The sequence below is a fragment of the Diceros bicornis genome, chromosome 22, assembly GCF_020826845.1.
Source record: "Diceros bicornis minor isolate mBicDic1 chromosome 22, mDicBic1.mat.cur, whole genome shotgun sequence".
In the NCBI taxonomy this organism is placed as follows: Eukaryota; Metazoa; Chordata; class Mammalia; order Perissodactyla; family Rhinocerotidae; genus Diceros; species Diceros bicornis.
This window is the reverse complement of record NC_080761.1, coordinates 43,826,202-43,845,421: the sequence shown is the minus strand read 5'-3', so window position 1 is coordinate 43,845,421 and position 19,220 is coordinate 43,826,202. Positions and strand designations below refer to the sequence as shown.

Below are 19,220 nucleotides of genomic sequence, written 5' to 3'. Positions count from 1 at the left end.
CACTGTTTAAATATTTTATTTTTCCCCAAACAAGAATTCATTATTTTACTTTCTTCGTTCAAATAGAAGAAAACTAATCAGTAGTCGTCAAAATAGACTCTTTTTTTTGTGAGGAAGATCAGCCCTGAGCTAACATCCATGCTAATCCTCCTCTTTTTGCTGAGGAAGACTGGCTCTGAGCTAACATCTATTGCCAATCCTCCTCCTTTTTTTTTTCCTCCCCAAAGCCCCAGTACATAGTTGTATGTCCTAGTTGCACATCCTTCTGGTTACTGTATGTGGGACACTGTCCGGAAGCGATGCATGGGTGCGTGCCCGGGATCTGAACCCAGGCTGCCAGTAAGCGGAGCGAGCACACTTCACTGCTAGGCCCCGGGGGCTGGCCCCAAAAACAGACTTCTTTGATTATCTTGTTTTCATTGTTAAGAATTGCTGTTTTTGAAATTTTTCTGATCTGAAATAATTTTTATGTAACTTCAGCTCCCTGAAATTTCTTTTGCAGCATCCCGCTGTGACTAGTATTTTCTATAAAATTTTCAAAGTCACTTCCAAATTTGGATAAGATTGCTCTAAATCAAATTCGTGAATCATTTTAGAAGATCCAAACAGAAAACCGATTTTGTATTTCAAATACTGATGTTGAGTCTTGCTTAAAACCATTTAAAATGAAATTTCTGCAGAACTTATATTGTCAAAATATTTAGGGACCAAGTCAGTGGCTGCTTTTTGCAAATCAGATGTATTCACTGAAAATAAATTTTCTCCTGTCGAATATGAATATCTGAAGGCACTTGGTTTAAGTTTTTATATTTCTATTGCAAAGTTGAAGTTAGGATTCTATACACTGCTAATTTTTAAAATATGCTTATATCCCATAATGATACTTTCATCCAGTGTTTCCTATATTTCCAATTTCTTAACTTTTATTTCGGTTTATTTTCAAATTCGAGAAGTGCATTCATATCTGTTTCTAACGTTTTATGTTTATCAACATACTGTCAAAGTCACTTTCTCTCATTTGTTGTGAGCAGAAGCGTAGGCCTTCTGTGAAACCAGCTGCTTTATATATAGGTGGGTTTTTTTTTTATGGTAGAGCATTATTAACTTTTCCCACTAGGTTCTAAATATCTTCCCACCAAATTAAATTGCATAAAAATGTGTAATCTACTTGTGCCAAGATGCTTTAGATTTCAGCGTAGTGTACGTTGTCACTTGATAGCGTATCTTTTAATATTTGGTAGACATCTTTAGTTTGCGTGTGAAGTGCGGTGATTGCATTTGACCTTGATACCCATCGGGTGTCTGTACACTTTTTAATATAGTTTTTAGGACAGGCAAAAACTAAAAAAATGCATTTATCCTTTGTACAATACTAAAAAAATTTATCATATTTCAAGTCACAAAAGCAACATTGTTGCAGATTAAATCACCATTATGAGTTGAATAGATTATGCACAAATTTAGCATAATCATTTTTGAGGGAAATAATGGGTGTTCATTATTGTATACACTTGCCCTCTTCCCTCTATTTTCATGTCCTTGGCCAAGAGCATTTTTATGTCAATATCTTATTTTTTCAATTTATTAATTTCGTAAGCCAAACATATCTAGGTTTTTCTTTCATTTCAGTAAAGTCAATACATCTTTTTCTGTTGTTTTGTCATCATCTGTAATGAGAACATACCTGAGTCTGACACATTTGTTCCTGATGGGTTACAAATGGTGTGTAATCAAAAAATAAGGTCAAGTATTTTCATATATTCTTGACAGTATTCAGATCTAATATGGTTTCCTAGTAGCATTATAAATTTCTTTAGAATTTTATTACACAAATAAGACACAGATTCCTTTTTATGATTATATTTTAACTAAATTTTGAGACATTCCAGCATTGGGACTTCCAGTGATTTCTTGTGATCCTCCAAGACCTAGTTTTTTTTTGCATGAAACGTGTAACTACATATAAAATCACTCGCAAAATTTCCATTTTTGTTTCTCTGATTTTGTCACTTTCTGTAGAGCATCATCAATTAAATTGTAAGTTTGAATATAGTTGAAATACTTCTATTTTAGAAAAGCTTCAAGATGAAACATGGAATTTTTGTGGTCACAAATTCTTTTTAAGTTCTTCCAATTTTTGAAACTGGTTTTTGTATTTAGAATATTTCATTCTGTGTTATTATTGCTTAAATTGTATACATGGAAAACAAAATAAAGGATTCTCTGGAATAAATATGCCAATCACAATGAATGAATTCGCTATTAGAACATTTATTTTTAAAGCATAGATTTTGAAAATCTTTGTCCCTCATGCGAAATAGGTTCTCTAAAAGATCTACTTTGTCTCTGGTCTAAGGTGACTGACTCTTTAGCGAAGCAATGTGAGACATAGCCAAACCAGACCAAAAATATATATATAATTTATCATAGATAATTTTACACGTATTACTACTTTAACATAAAAATGTGAATAATAGATGTTTACTTGAAATTATATCTTATCCTGTTTATTTTCTTTATTTTCTTTCTTGCTACATAAATGCTACCTTATCAGCAGAACAATAGGACTAATTAAGTGACAATTAGTAGAAATTAAGACTAATTAAGTGTAATATATGTGAAAATGTTATATTTCTATCATCTATTACAACAATTGTTTTAACTCTTTATTGGATATACAAATTTTGTTGGTTATACTATTGTGTATTCTTAAGATACGTATATACAAGACTTTTTAAAAGAAAATCTAAATACAATAGGACTAAGCAACCAACTGCCTATGTTAAATAAATAGAAACAATGACACGTTTCTCTCTGTTCTGTGATCAGTAGGATATTTTTACTCTTCTTCAGTAATACTTCCCTGAATGGCCTGCAGTTTGGGGACATCCTTCTTTCCTTGTGTGCAGTGGGAAAGCGGAATACAGTCAAATGCAAAGTTCATTTTGAGTTGCTGCGCTGCTCTTATCAAGTCCACATTATACTGATTCCTGGGGTCAGTCTAGTGGGATGATATCAAGCTAAATTCCCCTCAAAAAAAGTCTTTGCGCTTGGAATACTTAGAGCAGCATTTATCTATACTATTCGCGGAGCAGCTTTTTTCTGTCAGACAACACGCTAAGACACTAGATGCCCAGAAAAAGCCTCCGGCGTGCTCTGAGATTTCTCTCTCTTCCGTGTCAGGCGCGGTGTTAACCCTGTGCGCCTGCGCTGTGCTCCTTCCCAGTCGTGAAGACGCCCGCCTGTCCTAGAGTTTCCACTGGGGGGCGCTAATGTGCCGCCCCTGAGCGTGTCAGGGGAGACGCGATCAAAGCTGCTCTTGGCTTGTCCTGGCTGAACGTGGACCATACAGATGATAATGATTTGTATTATTAATATGAAGGCAGATGTCCTTTACTATGTTCAGATTCTCAGTAACTTGGAAACTTTTCTTTCATTCTTACAATTTCCTATGTGATAGCTACTAAAATTATCGCTCTTTTTTAAAGATGAGAAAACAGAAAAATGTGGTCATTTAATTTCACAAGAGCCACAGATTTCGTCAGAAAGTAGTGTTTTCTACTGCCTCCCAATTGCGCGTCTTCATTAGCATTCGGTACTTCCAGTTAGCTGCGCTGTGTCTGCTGAGGTTTAATTAAACACAGTCATTGGTTTAATGTCTGTCTTTCTTGCTGCGGAGAAGGGACCCTAAGTGGAGGCAGGAAATTGTCAATATTCAAGGGAAGCAATGGGACAAAGCGGAAATGTCTGGGTTGAGTTGGGTTGGACGCAGACAGTCTGGTGTTCTGATCCTGACTTTTAATGACTGTGTCTTCTTGGGAAAATTATATGACCCTATTTAGTAATAATAATGGTACTAATAATATTTAAAATAATATTTACCTTACAGGTTACAAACGTACTGAGAGGGAAAAGTCCGATACTGTATGTAAGGCAATGAACAGACTTAAAAGCCTGAATGGCGGCCGGCAGCTGCTACCTCAGAGATTCACGAGCGTGTGCAGGAGCAGCACTGGTAAGAAGGTTGTTTATTTTTTAAACCTTTGTTTTGATTTATAACTTATATATAGTAAAATGCACTAATAAGTATATATCTTGTTGTATTTTTACCTAAGTATGATACCCAGATAAATATATAGAACATTTTCAGAATCACAGAAATCTTGCTTGTGCCTTCTGCCACTGAATAGCCCCAGGCCAAAGGTCACCACAAATCTATGGCCTCTATTACTACATATTTGCTTTGCCTGTTTTTGAATTTCGTATAAATGGCTTGGCGCATTAGGTAACTCATATCTGTCTTCTTTAATTCATTGTTATGTCTGTAACCAATTTACTCTCCAATGAAAACTATATAATTCCCAGTTAAAAACACATCTTTGTCAACACTTGTTTTATAATTTATGCTTGTTTTTTGTTGTTGTTGTTTTGGTGAGGAAGATTGACCCTGAGCTAAGGTCTGTTGCCAATCTTCCTCTTTTTGCTGAAGAAGATTGGCCCTGAGCTAACATCTGTGCCCCACCCCCTCTATTTTGTATGTGGGATACCGCCACAGCGTGGCTTGATGAGGGGTGCATATGTCCCTGGCTGGGATCTGAACCCGGGAACTCCGGGCCACTGAAGCAGAGCACGCAAACTTAACCACTGTGCCACGGGGCCGGCCCCTAAGCTTGTTGTTTTTGATTTGCATTTCCTCAGTAAATAATGATGTTGGAAACATTTTTCATGTGCTTATTAACCCTTTTGTGAAGACTCTGTTGAAGTCTTTCTCCATTTTCCTATTTGTATTTCTGCCTTTTTAATTGACTTTTAGAAATTCTTAATATATTCAGGATATGAGCCTTTTGACAATTTATTTCCTAGTTGCTTCTTGCACTCTGTGACTTGCCTTTTCACTCCATTAATGGTGTCTTTTGATGAACAGAAGCTCTTAATATAGATCAAGGTATCAATCTTGTCTACAATGGATGTGCTTTTGTGTGTTCTGTATAAGAATTCTTTGCTTACCTTAAGGTCAAAAGGATATATTTATATGTATTCTTCTAGAGTATTTATAGTCTTTGCTTTTACATTTAGGTCTATGGTTCATCTCAAATTAACTTTTGTGTAAGGTATGGGGTATGAGTCCAAGTTCTTATTTGTTCCATACAGACAGCGAGTTGTCCAGGCTCCGTTTATTGAAAAGCCTCTTCCTTCCTCCAGTTATGTCAACTGACACAACAATTGTGAATCAGTTGATAATATCTGAATGGGTCTGTTCTGCACTCTCTATTCTCCACCATTGTTTTCTTTGTTATACTCACATCAGTCCCACCACACTAGAGCTTTAAAATAATTCTTGCTATTTGAAAATATAAGTTTTCTATTTTGACTCTTCTTTAAAATTGCCTTGGTTGTTCTAAGGCCTTGGGATTTCCGTATACAATTTAGACTTAGCTTTTCAATTTCCCCACAAAAATCTGCTGCAATTTTATTGGAATCTAATAAACTCTGTGAATCATTTGAGATAAAATTAATATTTTAACACCATTGAGTAGTTCAATCTATGAACATGGAATATCCATCCATTTATATATGTGTTTTTAATTTGTGATGCATTTCTTGTTACTCTTAGAGAAGTTGTTGGGGGTGGGGCGGTAAATTCGATAGGGCATGGAGAGTCTGGCTATATGCCAGTGCCTTCTATCCTATGGCCTTCCTTGTGTGAGTAGCCACATTTTTGGTCTATTTCCTTATATTCAGTTCTCTCTATTAAAATAAGTGGTATGGTTTTTGTTTTCCTGACTAGAAATTGACTAATATAACAACTGATTAGAGAAATACAAATTAAAAATTAAAAAGATTATTTATACCCAGAGTTTGTGTAATGTTGTGAAAATATATACATACAAGGTTTTGAATATGAATTAGAGTAACCTTTGTACCGGACATTTGGCAGTAACTATTAGTGTTCAAAACGCATATAAAATTAGACCAGCTGTTTTACTTCTATGTCTAATTTAGTCATATTCTCTCATGGGTATAAAGGTATCCATTTTTGGGTATTTATTGCAGTGCCGTTTGTACTTAATATCAAGAACAAGATAACTATCAAATAGTAGTTAAACTATGGTACCTCCAGTCGTTGTATGAAATTAGGTCAGGATGTGTGTAGTGATGTGGAAATAATGTCTGAACAAATATTAAGCAAAAAAAAAAAAAACTATTGAATGATGCTTCTGGTATAATGCCATGTATATAAAAACATACACACACACACACACATATAAATTCTGAAAGATTACCCACCAAGCTCTTAACAGTGGTTACCACTTGGAAGGGGGCTGGAATTGGGAAGTGATGCCCTGGTGGCCAAGGGCTTTTATTTAGTGGAGTTGATTGAATTTTTAAATAAACACACACATATCAAAGTAAATCTTTTTATGTAGTTCTGTGTAATTATAAAACGTAAGCAAATGCTTTTTAACCATTTAGGTTAAAACCAGCTAAAAATACAGCAGTAGCTTCCCAATAAGGAAGGGCAACAAGCAAGAGAAAGAGTGATTGGGGAGTAGGAAGTGGTTAAAAATATATATAGATATATCAAAAATATGAATTTAAAGAAACTTCTTATAATTCAAAATATAGGATTCTGCATTGAACCCCATTTCTGCCAGGACGTGTGTATGATCTAGGGTAACTCAACCTCCTTGAGTCTTGATATTCTCAAATGTGAAATGTGTTAGAAGCACTCATAGAGCTGTTGTACTAAACACGTGCACACATTTTAAAGCACTTAGTGCTTTCTATAGAATAAGAACTGAATAAATGGTAGCTCCTTTTCCTTTCTCTACTTAAATTCGTATCACAGTATTATTTGTTTCCTTCTCTAAAATGCTTTGAAAATGTGCCACCTTTTCTCAGTATCTGACTGATGGTCAAAAGAGGGCCGCCAAAAAGGAGGAATACTGCAAGTGTCTTCAGACAGACCAAAAGAAACTCGGCCCCTGATGTATTTCCTTCTTCCCACCTGGCTTTCCTATATCCATTCCTTCACTCCCACACCACAGTCGTTTCCTTCCACTCCAGCGTGGAAATCCCCACAGCGCCCACTTCATTCACACAATTCACCCTCACTGTCCATTCATGTAGCTGCTTCCCATTCTCTTTTGCTTTCTGGCTGTAAGAGTTTTCCAAAGAGTAGAAATCTACAGGTGGAAAGCACAAGTTGGATCAAGGTTTTGCAGAGATTTCTATAAAAGACTCCCTCTTTTTTTTTCTTGCTGAGGAAGATTCTCCCTGAGCTAACATCTGTGCATATTGCCTCTGCTTTGTATGTGGGTCACTGCCACAACATGGCTGACCACTGGTGTAGGTCTGCACCCAGGAGCCAAACCCACAAACCCAGGCCACTGAAGGGGAGCATGCCAAACTTAACCACTATGCCACGGGGCCAGTCGATCCCTCTTTTTTTATTGAATATTTTTGGAACATGATGGAAGCTCATTGTTATAATGATGTCACAGTAGCTAGAGCTGAAGGCAGACAGAGAGCAGGATCCAGTTCACTGTGGGACCCAATAAAACTCCCCCAGGGAGGAGGGCCCCCAGCTGTCCCCGGTGATGGGCAGAGCCAAGTCTGTGGAGCACAGGCTTGTGACACAGGAAGAGTGTCTGTCCCTTCCCAAGGATTTCCTCCAGAGCTGCTGATAAGTCGTTTACTGGCAAGAATCAACTCTAGTACTTAATTATTTTTTCTATTGTAAAGAGAATGAATGTTCAACTGCAGGAAGAGCATGGGCAGTCCTTAGCTACGAGGAGAGAGAGAGCGTCAAAATGTGGTCCCTGCCGGCAGTGGGCTGTGCAGGCCAGAGCCTCCTGATTCACGTCTAGTAAAAGGACTGTGACACTTCGCCATCAATGTGGGGGAGTGGGGGGAAGAATGCAACAGTCATTAGAAAAGTATCTCAGGCTTGATGGGGCATTAAATGTCTCTGCTAGTAGTAAATTCCCAGTTTCACCAATACATTTCTAATATCAGGTCACCTTGTTTGACTTTATAATGAATAAAACAATTGTCATCGCTACGTTGAGTAGTGATCTTTGCATCCCTTCACCTCTGACCAAGTAGTGAGAAAGTAGAGCTCAGACATCTATTAATGAATGTCAGAGTTTAATTGTTTGAAGATCTCAATACTTGGTTGAATCTGAGAGAGAGTGCCATAATGTACACAGAAAATTAACTGAGATAGTTAAAGAGGGCGTGTGTGTGAGTTGCAGGCTAAGGTGGGGAAGAGAGGCCTCACACGGGGGAGTCTCTTCCCTGTGAACCTATGAACCACTTTACTTTCCAGCCTTCCAAATTGGAGTTGGACATGGTATTCATTTTATTTTAAAATAACTTTTCTCTTATTATTTTCTCTTTTAGAGCTCCCGGGTGAATTAATTGTCTATCCAGGCATAGACATTCCTGTTCTTGAGTTTCCCTGGATTTTTTCATGTTTCAAATGTTATGAATCATCCATTTGCTAGTTTCTGCAGATTTTTTAAGCAGATACTTCTTATTTCTATTTATTTTTAAGGAATTTGTGTAATAAAGTTGTATTATCAGGAGTGATTCAATTTTAGATAAAGTGGGGATCAGAATTTAATAAGGAAGGTAAGATGTTTTGCATAAATGTGTGTGGTAGAGGGCCTCAGGATAGTTTCAAGCTGCTGATTCAGGGTCCCTGTACTGGCTTTTTAAGACACCGGAGGAGAACAGGTCTTCAGTCTTTGTTTATCGGCCTCCTTTCCATCTCAGGTATCTCTGGGCCAGGCCTCTCTACTGTGTCACAGCCAACATGGAGAGCAATGCTGAGCCTCCGAAAGTCTCTGATCAGATACCACCCCATATGTCCTCAGGGAGTGAAGTCCTATCATATGGAGCATATACATCCTGAAGATCTGAGATTCTGTGCCTTTCTTCCCTAGAGGACTAATGCATGAAATATTTTTAAAGGATCGTGTACAGTAAACCATTCTTTGAGTTTTTCAGAGAAGGATCAGTAGAAAAGATTTTGATCCACTTTAAAAATGACTAACTTAGAAAGAATACAGATCTCAAATCAATGTAGAAGCTCACATTATTCACCAACAATGAATGTCTGCTGCTCTCTTAGAAAGAGGAGAGTCAAATTGTCTTCCCATGTCGTTTTTTCTTGTCTTTCAGCGTCAACAGAGAGGCAGGAAAAAAAGTTGGCACCTTAAAGGGTAATGTTCTGCTGCTGAACGCTGGGCTCTCCCTGGATTAACCTGATTATCTCTTTTCACTGAGGGCTCAGGTCCACAACACTGAGATCAGTTCCTAGAACCAGTCCTTTTCAGAAAATGATGACCTCAGAGGGGATCCTCTTAGGGAGCATAACAGGCCTGGGACACTTCTCCTAAGCCCTGTGCTCCCCATCCATTGGAATTGAACAGTGATGGAGTTGGGCCATGGGTCTTGCCTGCTAGGTGGTGGAGTGAGATGTAGTGGAAGGATTATTGCTTTTGGAGGCAAAATTTCTGGGTCCTGCCGTTGGACAGATTCTAAGTTGTTACCTTCCCTAAGCTTCAGACTCCTCTTTGGAGAGAATACTGGCCTGCAAATCTCATGGTTGTGATGATCGCTTAGAACAACATGTGTGAAAGAGCTTTAAAATGGCATAGCCCTGTGCATATGAGAACCTTACTATTAGGGTCGTTGAACTGTTGACCTTGAATGGTAAGCCCTGGGCATTCGGAATCTAACCTTGAAAGAGTTTATTCCCAATGGAACTTTCTACTCAGCTTCCTACAAGATCCGACCTTCTCCTCAGGTGACCCAGGCTCCTATTTTCTCTGTTCGGAGAGCTCCTGGCAAAGGCACTCACGTGGCACCAGACCTACATTCTCTTCAAAAAAGGTGATTCATCTCTCCTGTTATTTCAGGCCCCCCTCTTCCTAGGTTGTCTGTGGAATTCTGGGGCCCCAGTGCAGCCTGGAGTTGACATGAGAGGAAGAATCATAGATAAAGGGATGTGAAATCAAGGCTTGGAGTGGAGATAAAGAGAACATCATGAAGTCAGACACATGGGAGAATGTGACCCCTGCCAGGCCTGCTTGTCCCCATTCGGCATTTTGTTTGAGGAAGATTGGCCCTGAGCTAACATGTGTTGCCAGTCTTTCTCTTTTATTTTTTTTCTCCCCAAAGTCCCAGTACATAGTTGTGTGTTATAGTTGTAGAGTTGTAGCTCTTCTATGTGGGATGCCACCTCAGCATGACTTGATGAGTGGTGAGTAGTAGGTCCACGCCCAGGATCTGAACCAGCAAAACCCCAGGTCTCTGAGTGGAACATGCGAACTTAACCACTACACCACCAGTCTGGCCCACCCTCACTTCGGCTTTTAAATGTGCTTTGTACCTCCTGTCTCTTGCATGTAACTGCACAAGCCTCCTTTGATGGGTAACTTTCTGGACCAGTTATAGCAAGATCCTTTCTCTGAGCTGTGGGTTAAAGCAGCCAAGGAAGCAGACATCATGTTGTTCATGGAGCTAGGAAGATGCTTTTCAGTGTCACCTTTGAGATCCACTAAGTCATAGCTCACCCTGACCTCCGTGCTTCTGGCCTCCACCCTCTGACTGGACTATACCACCTGCTCACTTTCCTTGTTTTCACCGTATAACCATTGGATGCCTTTCCCTGAGCAGATCCAGTTTGTCTGGATCCCACATGGTCAGGACCATCCTTCACCCCCACCGCTTACCTCTTCCCTTCTACACCAAGAGCACACTCAGATACAGGACCCTATCCCCAATCCAAACCCCACTTTGTCTTTGGCCCACACCTCATTCCTGACCCCACCTCATCTCCGGAGACACTGTCTCTCAGGATCTCACAACTCCTGTAAGATGACACACCCCAGGGATTCCAGTGGTTCAGTTCACTGTCTCCTTACTTTTCCAAGGTTCCAAGTGAGGGATCCAAAATAGTTTCAGCTACGTGAAAACCTGGACAGTGGCCTCCTGCGTGACTGCAGGAGTGTCCCCATACACAGCCATGGATCCATCAGGCTGTCCGAGACCCTGCCCCACTCTCTGTCTCTGGGACCCTGTTTCCTCAGGGCAGCCAGAAAGTCCTCCTGCATCCCCTACTCTCTGAAAAACTCCTCTCAAAGAAATGTTTCCAGAAAATCAGATGAAATTAAATGGGTCTCAATTACCACATTCTCTGAAGTAGTTTGTCTCTATTTAAGCAGAAATATATATTTCCAAAACATATTTGTTTTTTTCTGAAAGGACACTTGTGTCTTCTGCCTCAGCCACATTTGGGGAAGTGTCGGGTTAGCCAGGAGCTCAGGCTTAGAGTAACAGAGGGTCAGCCTCAGCTCATGTCGAGAGACTTTCTGAAGGTGATCAGGGTCAGGGAGGGATGTTGATGGTGGCACTGCACACCCACCATCATCTCGGGTTCCTTCATTTGTATTTTTGAATACATCTCAATTCTAAAATCTTGTTAATATAATACTAACACAAGAATACAAGAACAAAAAATACGAATGCTCAGGGGCTTTGAAAGTGAGAAAATCAAAGACCGTGTCCTGAGACCTAGACTCAACAGTCCCTCCCTCTGCTCCCTCATTATCTAGAACATAATATGGTCAAGAGGTGGGATAGTTGAGGTTGCACAGGCAAAAATGACCCACTCAGCCTCTAGGAACAGTAAGAGACAAGCAACTTCACATATCCCCAAAATGGAACTGGACTGTTGGGACCCTAAGTTCAGATGGGTAAGGAGAAGTCCCCATGACCTTGAATCTTTTGGTGGGGATTAGCTTCCACCTGCCCCCACAGCTCCCCTCTATTCCTGATGCAGGTTGGGGAGGTGGGCACTGCTCCCCAACAATTATTATCTTAGCCTTAAAGAAAATGTACCGCCGACCACCAACTCCCATTTCCTCTCCCCGTGTGACAGGTTCAAGAACAGAAGAACAGAATTCTTGGCTCTGTGCATGGTTAGAAGGGTTGAGGGAAAGAGAGGAGACCCAGGAAAGGCAGAGCAGATATAAGGGTTTAGGAAACCTGGGTGTAGAAGAACATATTATCAGACTTGAGAAAGAAATCTCCACATATCTTCAAGTGGCCCTCGGGTCACACTTGGCCACTGGAAGAGAACTGGGTTCAAAGCTAGGGACATGAAAATTGGGTCACCTTGCCCCACCTCCCAACCTCCACAGACAACCCTTCTCTGAAAGGGATCAGAGGTCAGAACGTTTTCCTGAAAACGTGGCTTTTGAATGTTAGAAAAACTACCCAGAGTGGATGTAGAACTAATTGAGCTTTAGAGGAGGAGGGTGTTTAGGGGATCCTGGGGTTAATGTGGCAAGTCCAGGGAACAAGGTAAGTGCTGCTTAAAGAGCTGCCGTGTCTGTGGGGTTTATCTATCTAGAAAAAAGCTTTGGACACAACAATGAATTCTCCCCATTGAGTGGGTACCTGGGAAAGGGAAGCCCCTTTGCATGGAGACTACGTGGCACCTGATGATGTCACTGCAGGGCAAGGTATGACACAACAATCAGGAAGGGAATGTTCACGGTGCAGCCATAGTGACTGCAGATAAATGAACAAGTTTAACGGCAGGTGAAGAGGGAAGAATGACCCAGCAAGCAGGAAGGAATGGGAATGTCACCTTCTCACCATCATGACACCTGCCCAGTTCCCTCACTGAAGCGGGTGGGGGCATAGTTGCTGAGCTATGTAACTTTGAAAATGAGTGGCATTTGTAAGACTAAAGACAAAAGACACTGCTCATAAGCACTCAAGTTGATAACGTTTCCCACCGGGATATGGGTTAACAATGCTGATTCTGCTGTACATGAATACTAGAAGTGAAATATTAAGTAAATTGACGTCAAGTGATGTGACTCAGGTTTCTCACTGATGGAGTGAAAGGTTACAGGTAAGCGAGAGGGTGGAGCTAGAATGCTCCATGTGGAGATAGCAGTATGCACTCATGTGTAGTATAGATACACATCTTTGCATATAGAAATATTTATAGGTACATATATATACACAGGTTGGTTTTAACACATCTGTTCCGTTGCTCTGTCACCTGAGAATTCCGAAAAGCGATGACGCTTGAGTAGGAACAAGCACATCTTGTGCTCAGATCTAGGTCACTGATACCAATTCCAAAGAGAGGAACCAGGCTTCCTTGGAGAAATGACTGATTCTAGGACTACAGCAGGGAATATACAGTATGAACTGGAATCATTGTGTAGTGCCAGAAAGGAAATGCTAAAACACACACACACACACACACACACAATGATGGGTTATGTCAGAGGGACACAGGAGCTCACTGAAAGATCTCACAATGACCAATTCTGGAGAAATTTGAGCGACAGAATAAGATTGTACAGATTATGCTTGAAAGTACAAAATAAATATCCGTTAGTGCATAGTGCTATAAGTAAATTATTGAATAAATGATTAAATATGAGAGAAGAGATAAATCTCCCGTTCAGAAGAATTCCAAATAATTTATACAGCTATTGTGCCCTCGAGGAGCTAGAGCATCACTCCCTGCTCTTTAAGTCTGGGCGCATACACAGACTTCCTTCCAAAGTGGACAGTGTGGAAAGGGGGGACACACAGTAACTTCACAGGAGAGACACCTGACAACACTGCCCCCGCCAGGTGATCGAGCTGAACAGCAGCAGTGATGTCATGTTGACAATATGTACCCTTGATAGGGAGTGAATAAATGGCACTTTGCAAATTGTCGTCTTCTCAAAAACCTGTAACCCAGCATAATCATCAGAGAAACATCAGACAAGTCCCAACTGAGGGACAGTCTATAAAATACCTGAACTGCACTCCTCACAACTGTCAAGGTCGTCAAAAACAAGGGAATTCTGAGAAACTGTCGCAGCACAGAGGAGACTAAGGAGTTATGACACTAAATGTAATGGGGTATTCTGGAAGAGATCGTGGAACAGAAAAAGGACAGGAGGTAAAAAGTAAGAAAACCTGAATCAAGTATAGACTCCGTGTAATAATAATTTGTAAATATTGGTTCATTATTGTGGTGATTGTCTCTTACTGAATAAGGATGTTAATAATAGGGGAAAATGGAGGTAGATTAGATGAAAACACTCTGTACTATCGTCATAATTTTTCCATAAACCTAAAACTATTCTAAAAGAAAAACCTTATTAAATAATTTAAAATTTCTAATTAAGAATATATGCCATTAAAAAAATGAAAATGCAACTTGCAATTTGGGAGAAAATATTTCCAGTACATATGCCTAGGAAAGGATTTTATCCAGAATATATAAAGGCCTCCTACAAATCAAGTTAAAAAGACAACTCAAGAATGGCTAATAAATGCATGAAAATGTACTGAACATCACTGGTCACACGGGAAATGCAAATGGAAACCGCAGTGAGATACCACATTACACCAACCAGAATGCCTAAATTAAAAAAGACTGACAAGTGTTGCAAGGATGAGGAGACAGTGGCACTCGCATTCTTGTGGGAATGTAAAAAGTTATAACCTCTTTGGAAAACTGTTTCTTATAAAGTTAAACTTACACATCTTATAGCTCAGAAATTCCACTTCTCAACATTTACCCATGAGTATGGAAACTTATGTCTACCAAGAGCTCTCTTACAAGAATGTCAATGGCAGCTACATTCATAATAGCTGAAAACTACAAACAATCCAAAAGTTCATCAACATGAAATGCATAAGTATATTGTGGATCATTCATTCAATGGAACTAGCACTGAGCAATAACAAATGAACTACTGCTAATGCATGCAACAACACGCATGAATCCCAAAGACATATTAAGCGAAAGAAGCCAGGCACAAAAAGAGACATTCCAATTATACGAGGTAGAAGAAGAAATAAACTGAATCCTTAGTGATGGAAATCAGAGTGGTGTTTGCCTCTGGGCATTGGGGGTTGAGGGATGATGCTGAATTATGTCTTGATTATAGTGTTGATTAATGGTTCAATCTATGTATTAAATACATAAAATTATATACTTCATAACCATTCATTAATTTGCATGTAAATTTTGTGTACATGATATAGGGTACAAGAAAGCGGGAATTATCTTTGCTTCCTCACGTCTGTTTCCTGAGGGCAAGCACACAAACAGGCATATTGGTGCTCGCCTTTAGATCTTAATATGAGTGAATGAAGGAGTTGTCCATCTACTCTTCACCTTCTCATAATCTGGATTGGTTGGGTTTTCATTACAAACGTACAAAAGAAAATTTTGCTTGTCGTAAAATTTAATAGCTGAGAAGAGAATTAAGATATTAAGATGAGCATGTTGTTATATTTCACACAATGTAAAGGTAAACATGTTATTTTATAAAATTCTGTAAAATTTAAGGCAATATATTTCATACCAGAAGCAGTCTTTGAAGGGAATCAACATTTTGTTTTTTAATGAAAGCCCTGGGCTCACTCTCTACATGCTTTTTAAAAAAAAATCAACCACAGCCATAGTTTACATTAGGGTTCACTCTTTGTGTTGTACATTCCATGGGTTTTGACAAATGCATAATGACATGTATCCCCCATTATAGTATCACACAGAATAGTCTCCCTGCCCTGAGAATCCTCTGTGCTCTACCTCTTCCTCCCTCCCCCTCCCCCCGCACCTGCACAAACCCTGGGCAACTACTGATTTTTACTGTTGTCACAGTTTCGCCTTTTTCCAGAATGTCATATAGTTGGAATCATATAATATGTAGCCTTTTCAGATTGGCATCTTTCTCATAGTAATATTCATTTAAGGTTCCTTCATGTCTTTTTCATGGCTTGATAGCTCATTTCCTTTTATCGCTGAATAATATCTCATTGTCTGGATGTACCACAGTTTATTTATCCATTCACCTATTGAAGGACATCTTGGTTGTTTCCAGACTTTGGCAATTATGAATAAGCTGCTATAAACATCCCTGTGCAGGGTTTTATGTGGACGTAAGTTTTCAACGCATTTGGGTAAATCCCAATGAGCACAACTGCTAGATTGTGTGGTAAGAGTATGTTGAGGTTTGTCAGAAACTGCCAATGTGTCTTCCAAAGTGGCTGCACCATTTTGCACTCCCACCAAAATGAGTGAGAGTTCCTGTTGCTCCACATCCTCACCAGCATTTGCTGTTGTCAGTGTTCTGGATTTAACCACTCTTATAGATGTGCAATGGAATCTCATTGTTGTTTTAATTTGCAGTTCGCTGATGATGAATGATGTAGAGTAACTTTTCATGTGCTTCTTTGCCATCTCTCTATCATCTTTGGTGAGGTGTCGGTTTGGATCTTTTGCCCATTTTGAATTGGGTTTTTCGTTTTCTTATTGTTGAGTTCTAAGAGTTTTCTGTCTATTTTGGATAACAGTCATTTATGAGATCTGTCTTTTGCAAATATTTTCTCCTAGTCTGTGGCTTTTGTTCTCATTCTCTTGACGGTGTCTTTCGCAGAGCAGCAGCAGTTTTTATTTTTAGTGCAGTCCAATTATCACCTTTTTCTTTCATGGATCATGTCTTTGGTGTATCTAAAAAGTCATTGCCAAATCCAGGGTCAACTAGATTTTTGGTATCTTTTTTTGAAGAAGATTGATGATGAAGACAACTGGCTCTTGATTTCCACTCTGACAACCTCCTACGTACATTCACTTTGTTCCTTATCTTTAAAATAAAGACTGGTTCTTTGCAGCACCTCTTCACAGCCAAGAGGAAGTCTTGCCTCAGGAATTTCTTTTACTTTTTTCTCCTGACTAACAGATCTCCAGGTCTCCCAGCTGCTGCCCAAGTCAAGTGAGGAATTTCTCCAGGAGGGTCTCCTCCACTTCACAAACAAGCTTCCCAAAATAATTTTCTAACACAGTGACCCTACTTCTCATACTTGTGTTTCTTTTTCAACCTACTCCCATCTGGTTTCTGTGCCATTATTTCTTCTAAACGAGATCCTATTAAGGTCACCAGCGGTGTCTGTTTTCAGGTTCCCTGGAACAGTTCAGTCTACAACTGCCCTGCAAGCACCACTTTGCCTTTTTTTGTGTAGGTAAGGAAGATTGTCGCTGAGCTACCATCTGTGCCAATCTTCCTGTATTTTTTGTATGTGGCACACTGCCACAGCATGACTTGATGAGCGGTGTGTATGTCCATGCCCAGGATCCGGGCCCGGGTACCTCAGGCCTCTGAAGCGGAGCATGCGAACTTAACCACTCTGCCACTGGGCCAACACCACCACTCTGTCTTCTAAACACACTTCTTCCTTTCAGTAGTCTCTCCCCTATTTGTCCCCATATGTTCTTCTAAGTGAACTGGCCACTCAGCCTCAGTGCCCATTGCAGACTCTCCTCTGCCCTACCTTTAAATATGACGGTCTGCAGGGCTAGGTTTCAGTCCTCTCCTCATCATCCGCTCTATAAGTGACATCTATCCTTGTGTCCTCCTGTCTAGATGTGCATGAGGTATCCTGAATTAATACGTGCGCCCACGGCATTGGTTGTTCATTCTAGACCCATATGCCCAGCAGCCAACAAGACATCTGAAATTACATATCTCCCAGACACTCTAGAAAGGACATCTTTTTCCCCTCAAAATTATTTGTATCTAAAGCTTCTGATGTAAGAAGATTTTCCTTTACTTCTTTTTGTATTTTTTAATAAATTGAGATTTTAAAAATCCTGATAATCTTCTTATGTCTCTTTCATTGTAAGACTGAAAATTTCAATACACAAACTACTGTGTTGTATTTATTCACCTGTGTTTCTTGAAGGCAATTCCACAATCTCACACTTTGATACTCTATTCTTACAGATGACGTGAACTGCATGAATGAATGGGTAGATAAATATTGCCATCCATTCTTTGATTTGGTTTAGAAAACCAGGGTTTGGATTTGGATTTTAAGGATAAACAGACTCAAGAAGTTTTGTTTGATAAGAATTTAATAAATAAAACAAAATGCAAATTTAATAAAATGAAGAGGTCAACATGTTTTCTAAATTTTAATGCAATATAAAAGCAAATATCTTTTATATGAAACTAGAAATGTAAATATGATAAGATATAAGAATAAATAAATATAAATTAATAAACAATAAATAAAAACATCAGGGCAGTCATCTCTTAGGCACCGATGCCACAGGACCTGAATATTTTTAACATATTCTTGCTAAATACTACTGAGAAATACTTGCTGAGTTAAATTCAATAAAATCTGTGACTAAAAGAGAAATAGGAGCCTTTTGAAATGACCAAAGACATGTGCAAGGGCGACATGGCACAGTAGTCCAGGAGAATCATTTCAAGCTGACCCCATTCTTAATCTTTCTTGCATGTTTGTCAGTGAAGAGAAGGATCTCATGATTTCCCCTCTGACAATCTCCCAGGCACAGTCGCTGTATTTCTTCTCTTTCAGGTAGAGATGGAGTCCCTGGAAGTACCTCTTCACGGCCAGCGTAGGGCCCCCAGTACCCAGGGCAGATTCTTCCTCTCCCGTCTCTTGCACCAAACAGGTGTCCAGGTCTTCCAGCTGCTGATGGAGTCCAGTGCAGAGGTTGTCCAGGAGGGTCGTGTTCCAGGCAGCAGAGGAGCGCTCTGTGTGGAAGAGGGTGAAGATCTGCTGGAGCATCTCATGGAGGACAGAGATGTCTTGGGCCTTCTGGAAATGGCTGCCATCTACCATCTCCTGGGGGAACCTGAAGTCTTTTCTGTCCTTCAGACAGAGGAAAGGGGAGATTCTCCTCATTTGTCCCAGAAGCACAAAGTTCTTCCTGCTAACCAGGATGTGGTTCTGAGGCAGGTCACAGCCCAGAGATCCACCAGGGCCATAGCTGAACACCACCAGGGCCATCAGTAGAGAGAGCAGGAGGGCCATAGGGACAACAAGGGTGCTCCTCGCTTGTCTGAGCAGAGTCTCTATGAACCTTGGACCCGAGGTTCTCTGATGACATTCTTTCTAAGCTTGGCCATTAAATAGGGAACACAATAATTTTCATTTTCTAAATATTTCTCTACACTTTTACGTCCTTTTTTGTTTTCATTTATGTATTCTCCATGTGGTCTAAGAAGATGTCATCAATCCAAACTCTTAATTTTGTGATAGAAGTTAAATTTTCCCAGTAAACTTCAGATGGCCCATCCAAATGGATACTTATCAAGCAAATGAGAAAAGACTTTGCCCTAAAGTCAGAAGTGATGTAGGTA

At 39.8% G+C, this 19,220-nt stretch overlaps 1 protein-coding gene across 1 annotated transcript; it reads right to left on the bottom strand.

The window, feature by feature from the left end:
* Positions 1-18,318: 18,318 nt before the first annotated feature.
* LOC131420255 (interferon omega-2-like) lies at positions 18,319-19,017 on the bottom strand. The gene has a single exon (XM_058566133.1). The coding sequence runs from the start codon at positions 18,889-18,891 to the stop codon at positions 18,319-18,321; it is 573 nt and encodes a 190-aa protein (XP_058422116.1). The 5' UTR covers positions 18,892-19,017.
* Between the last annotated feature and the right edge of the window lie 203 nt (positions 19,018-19,220).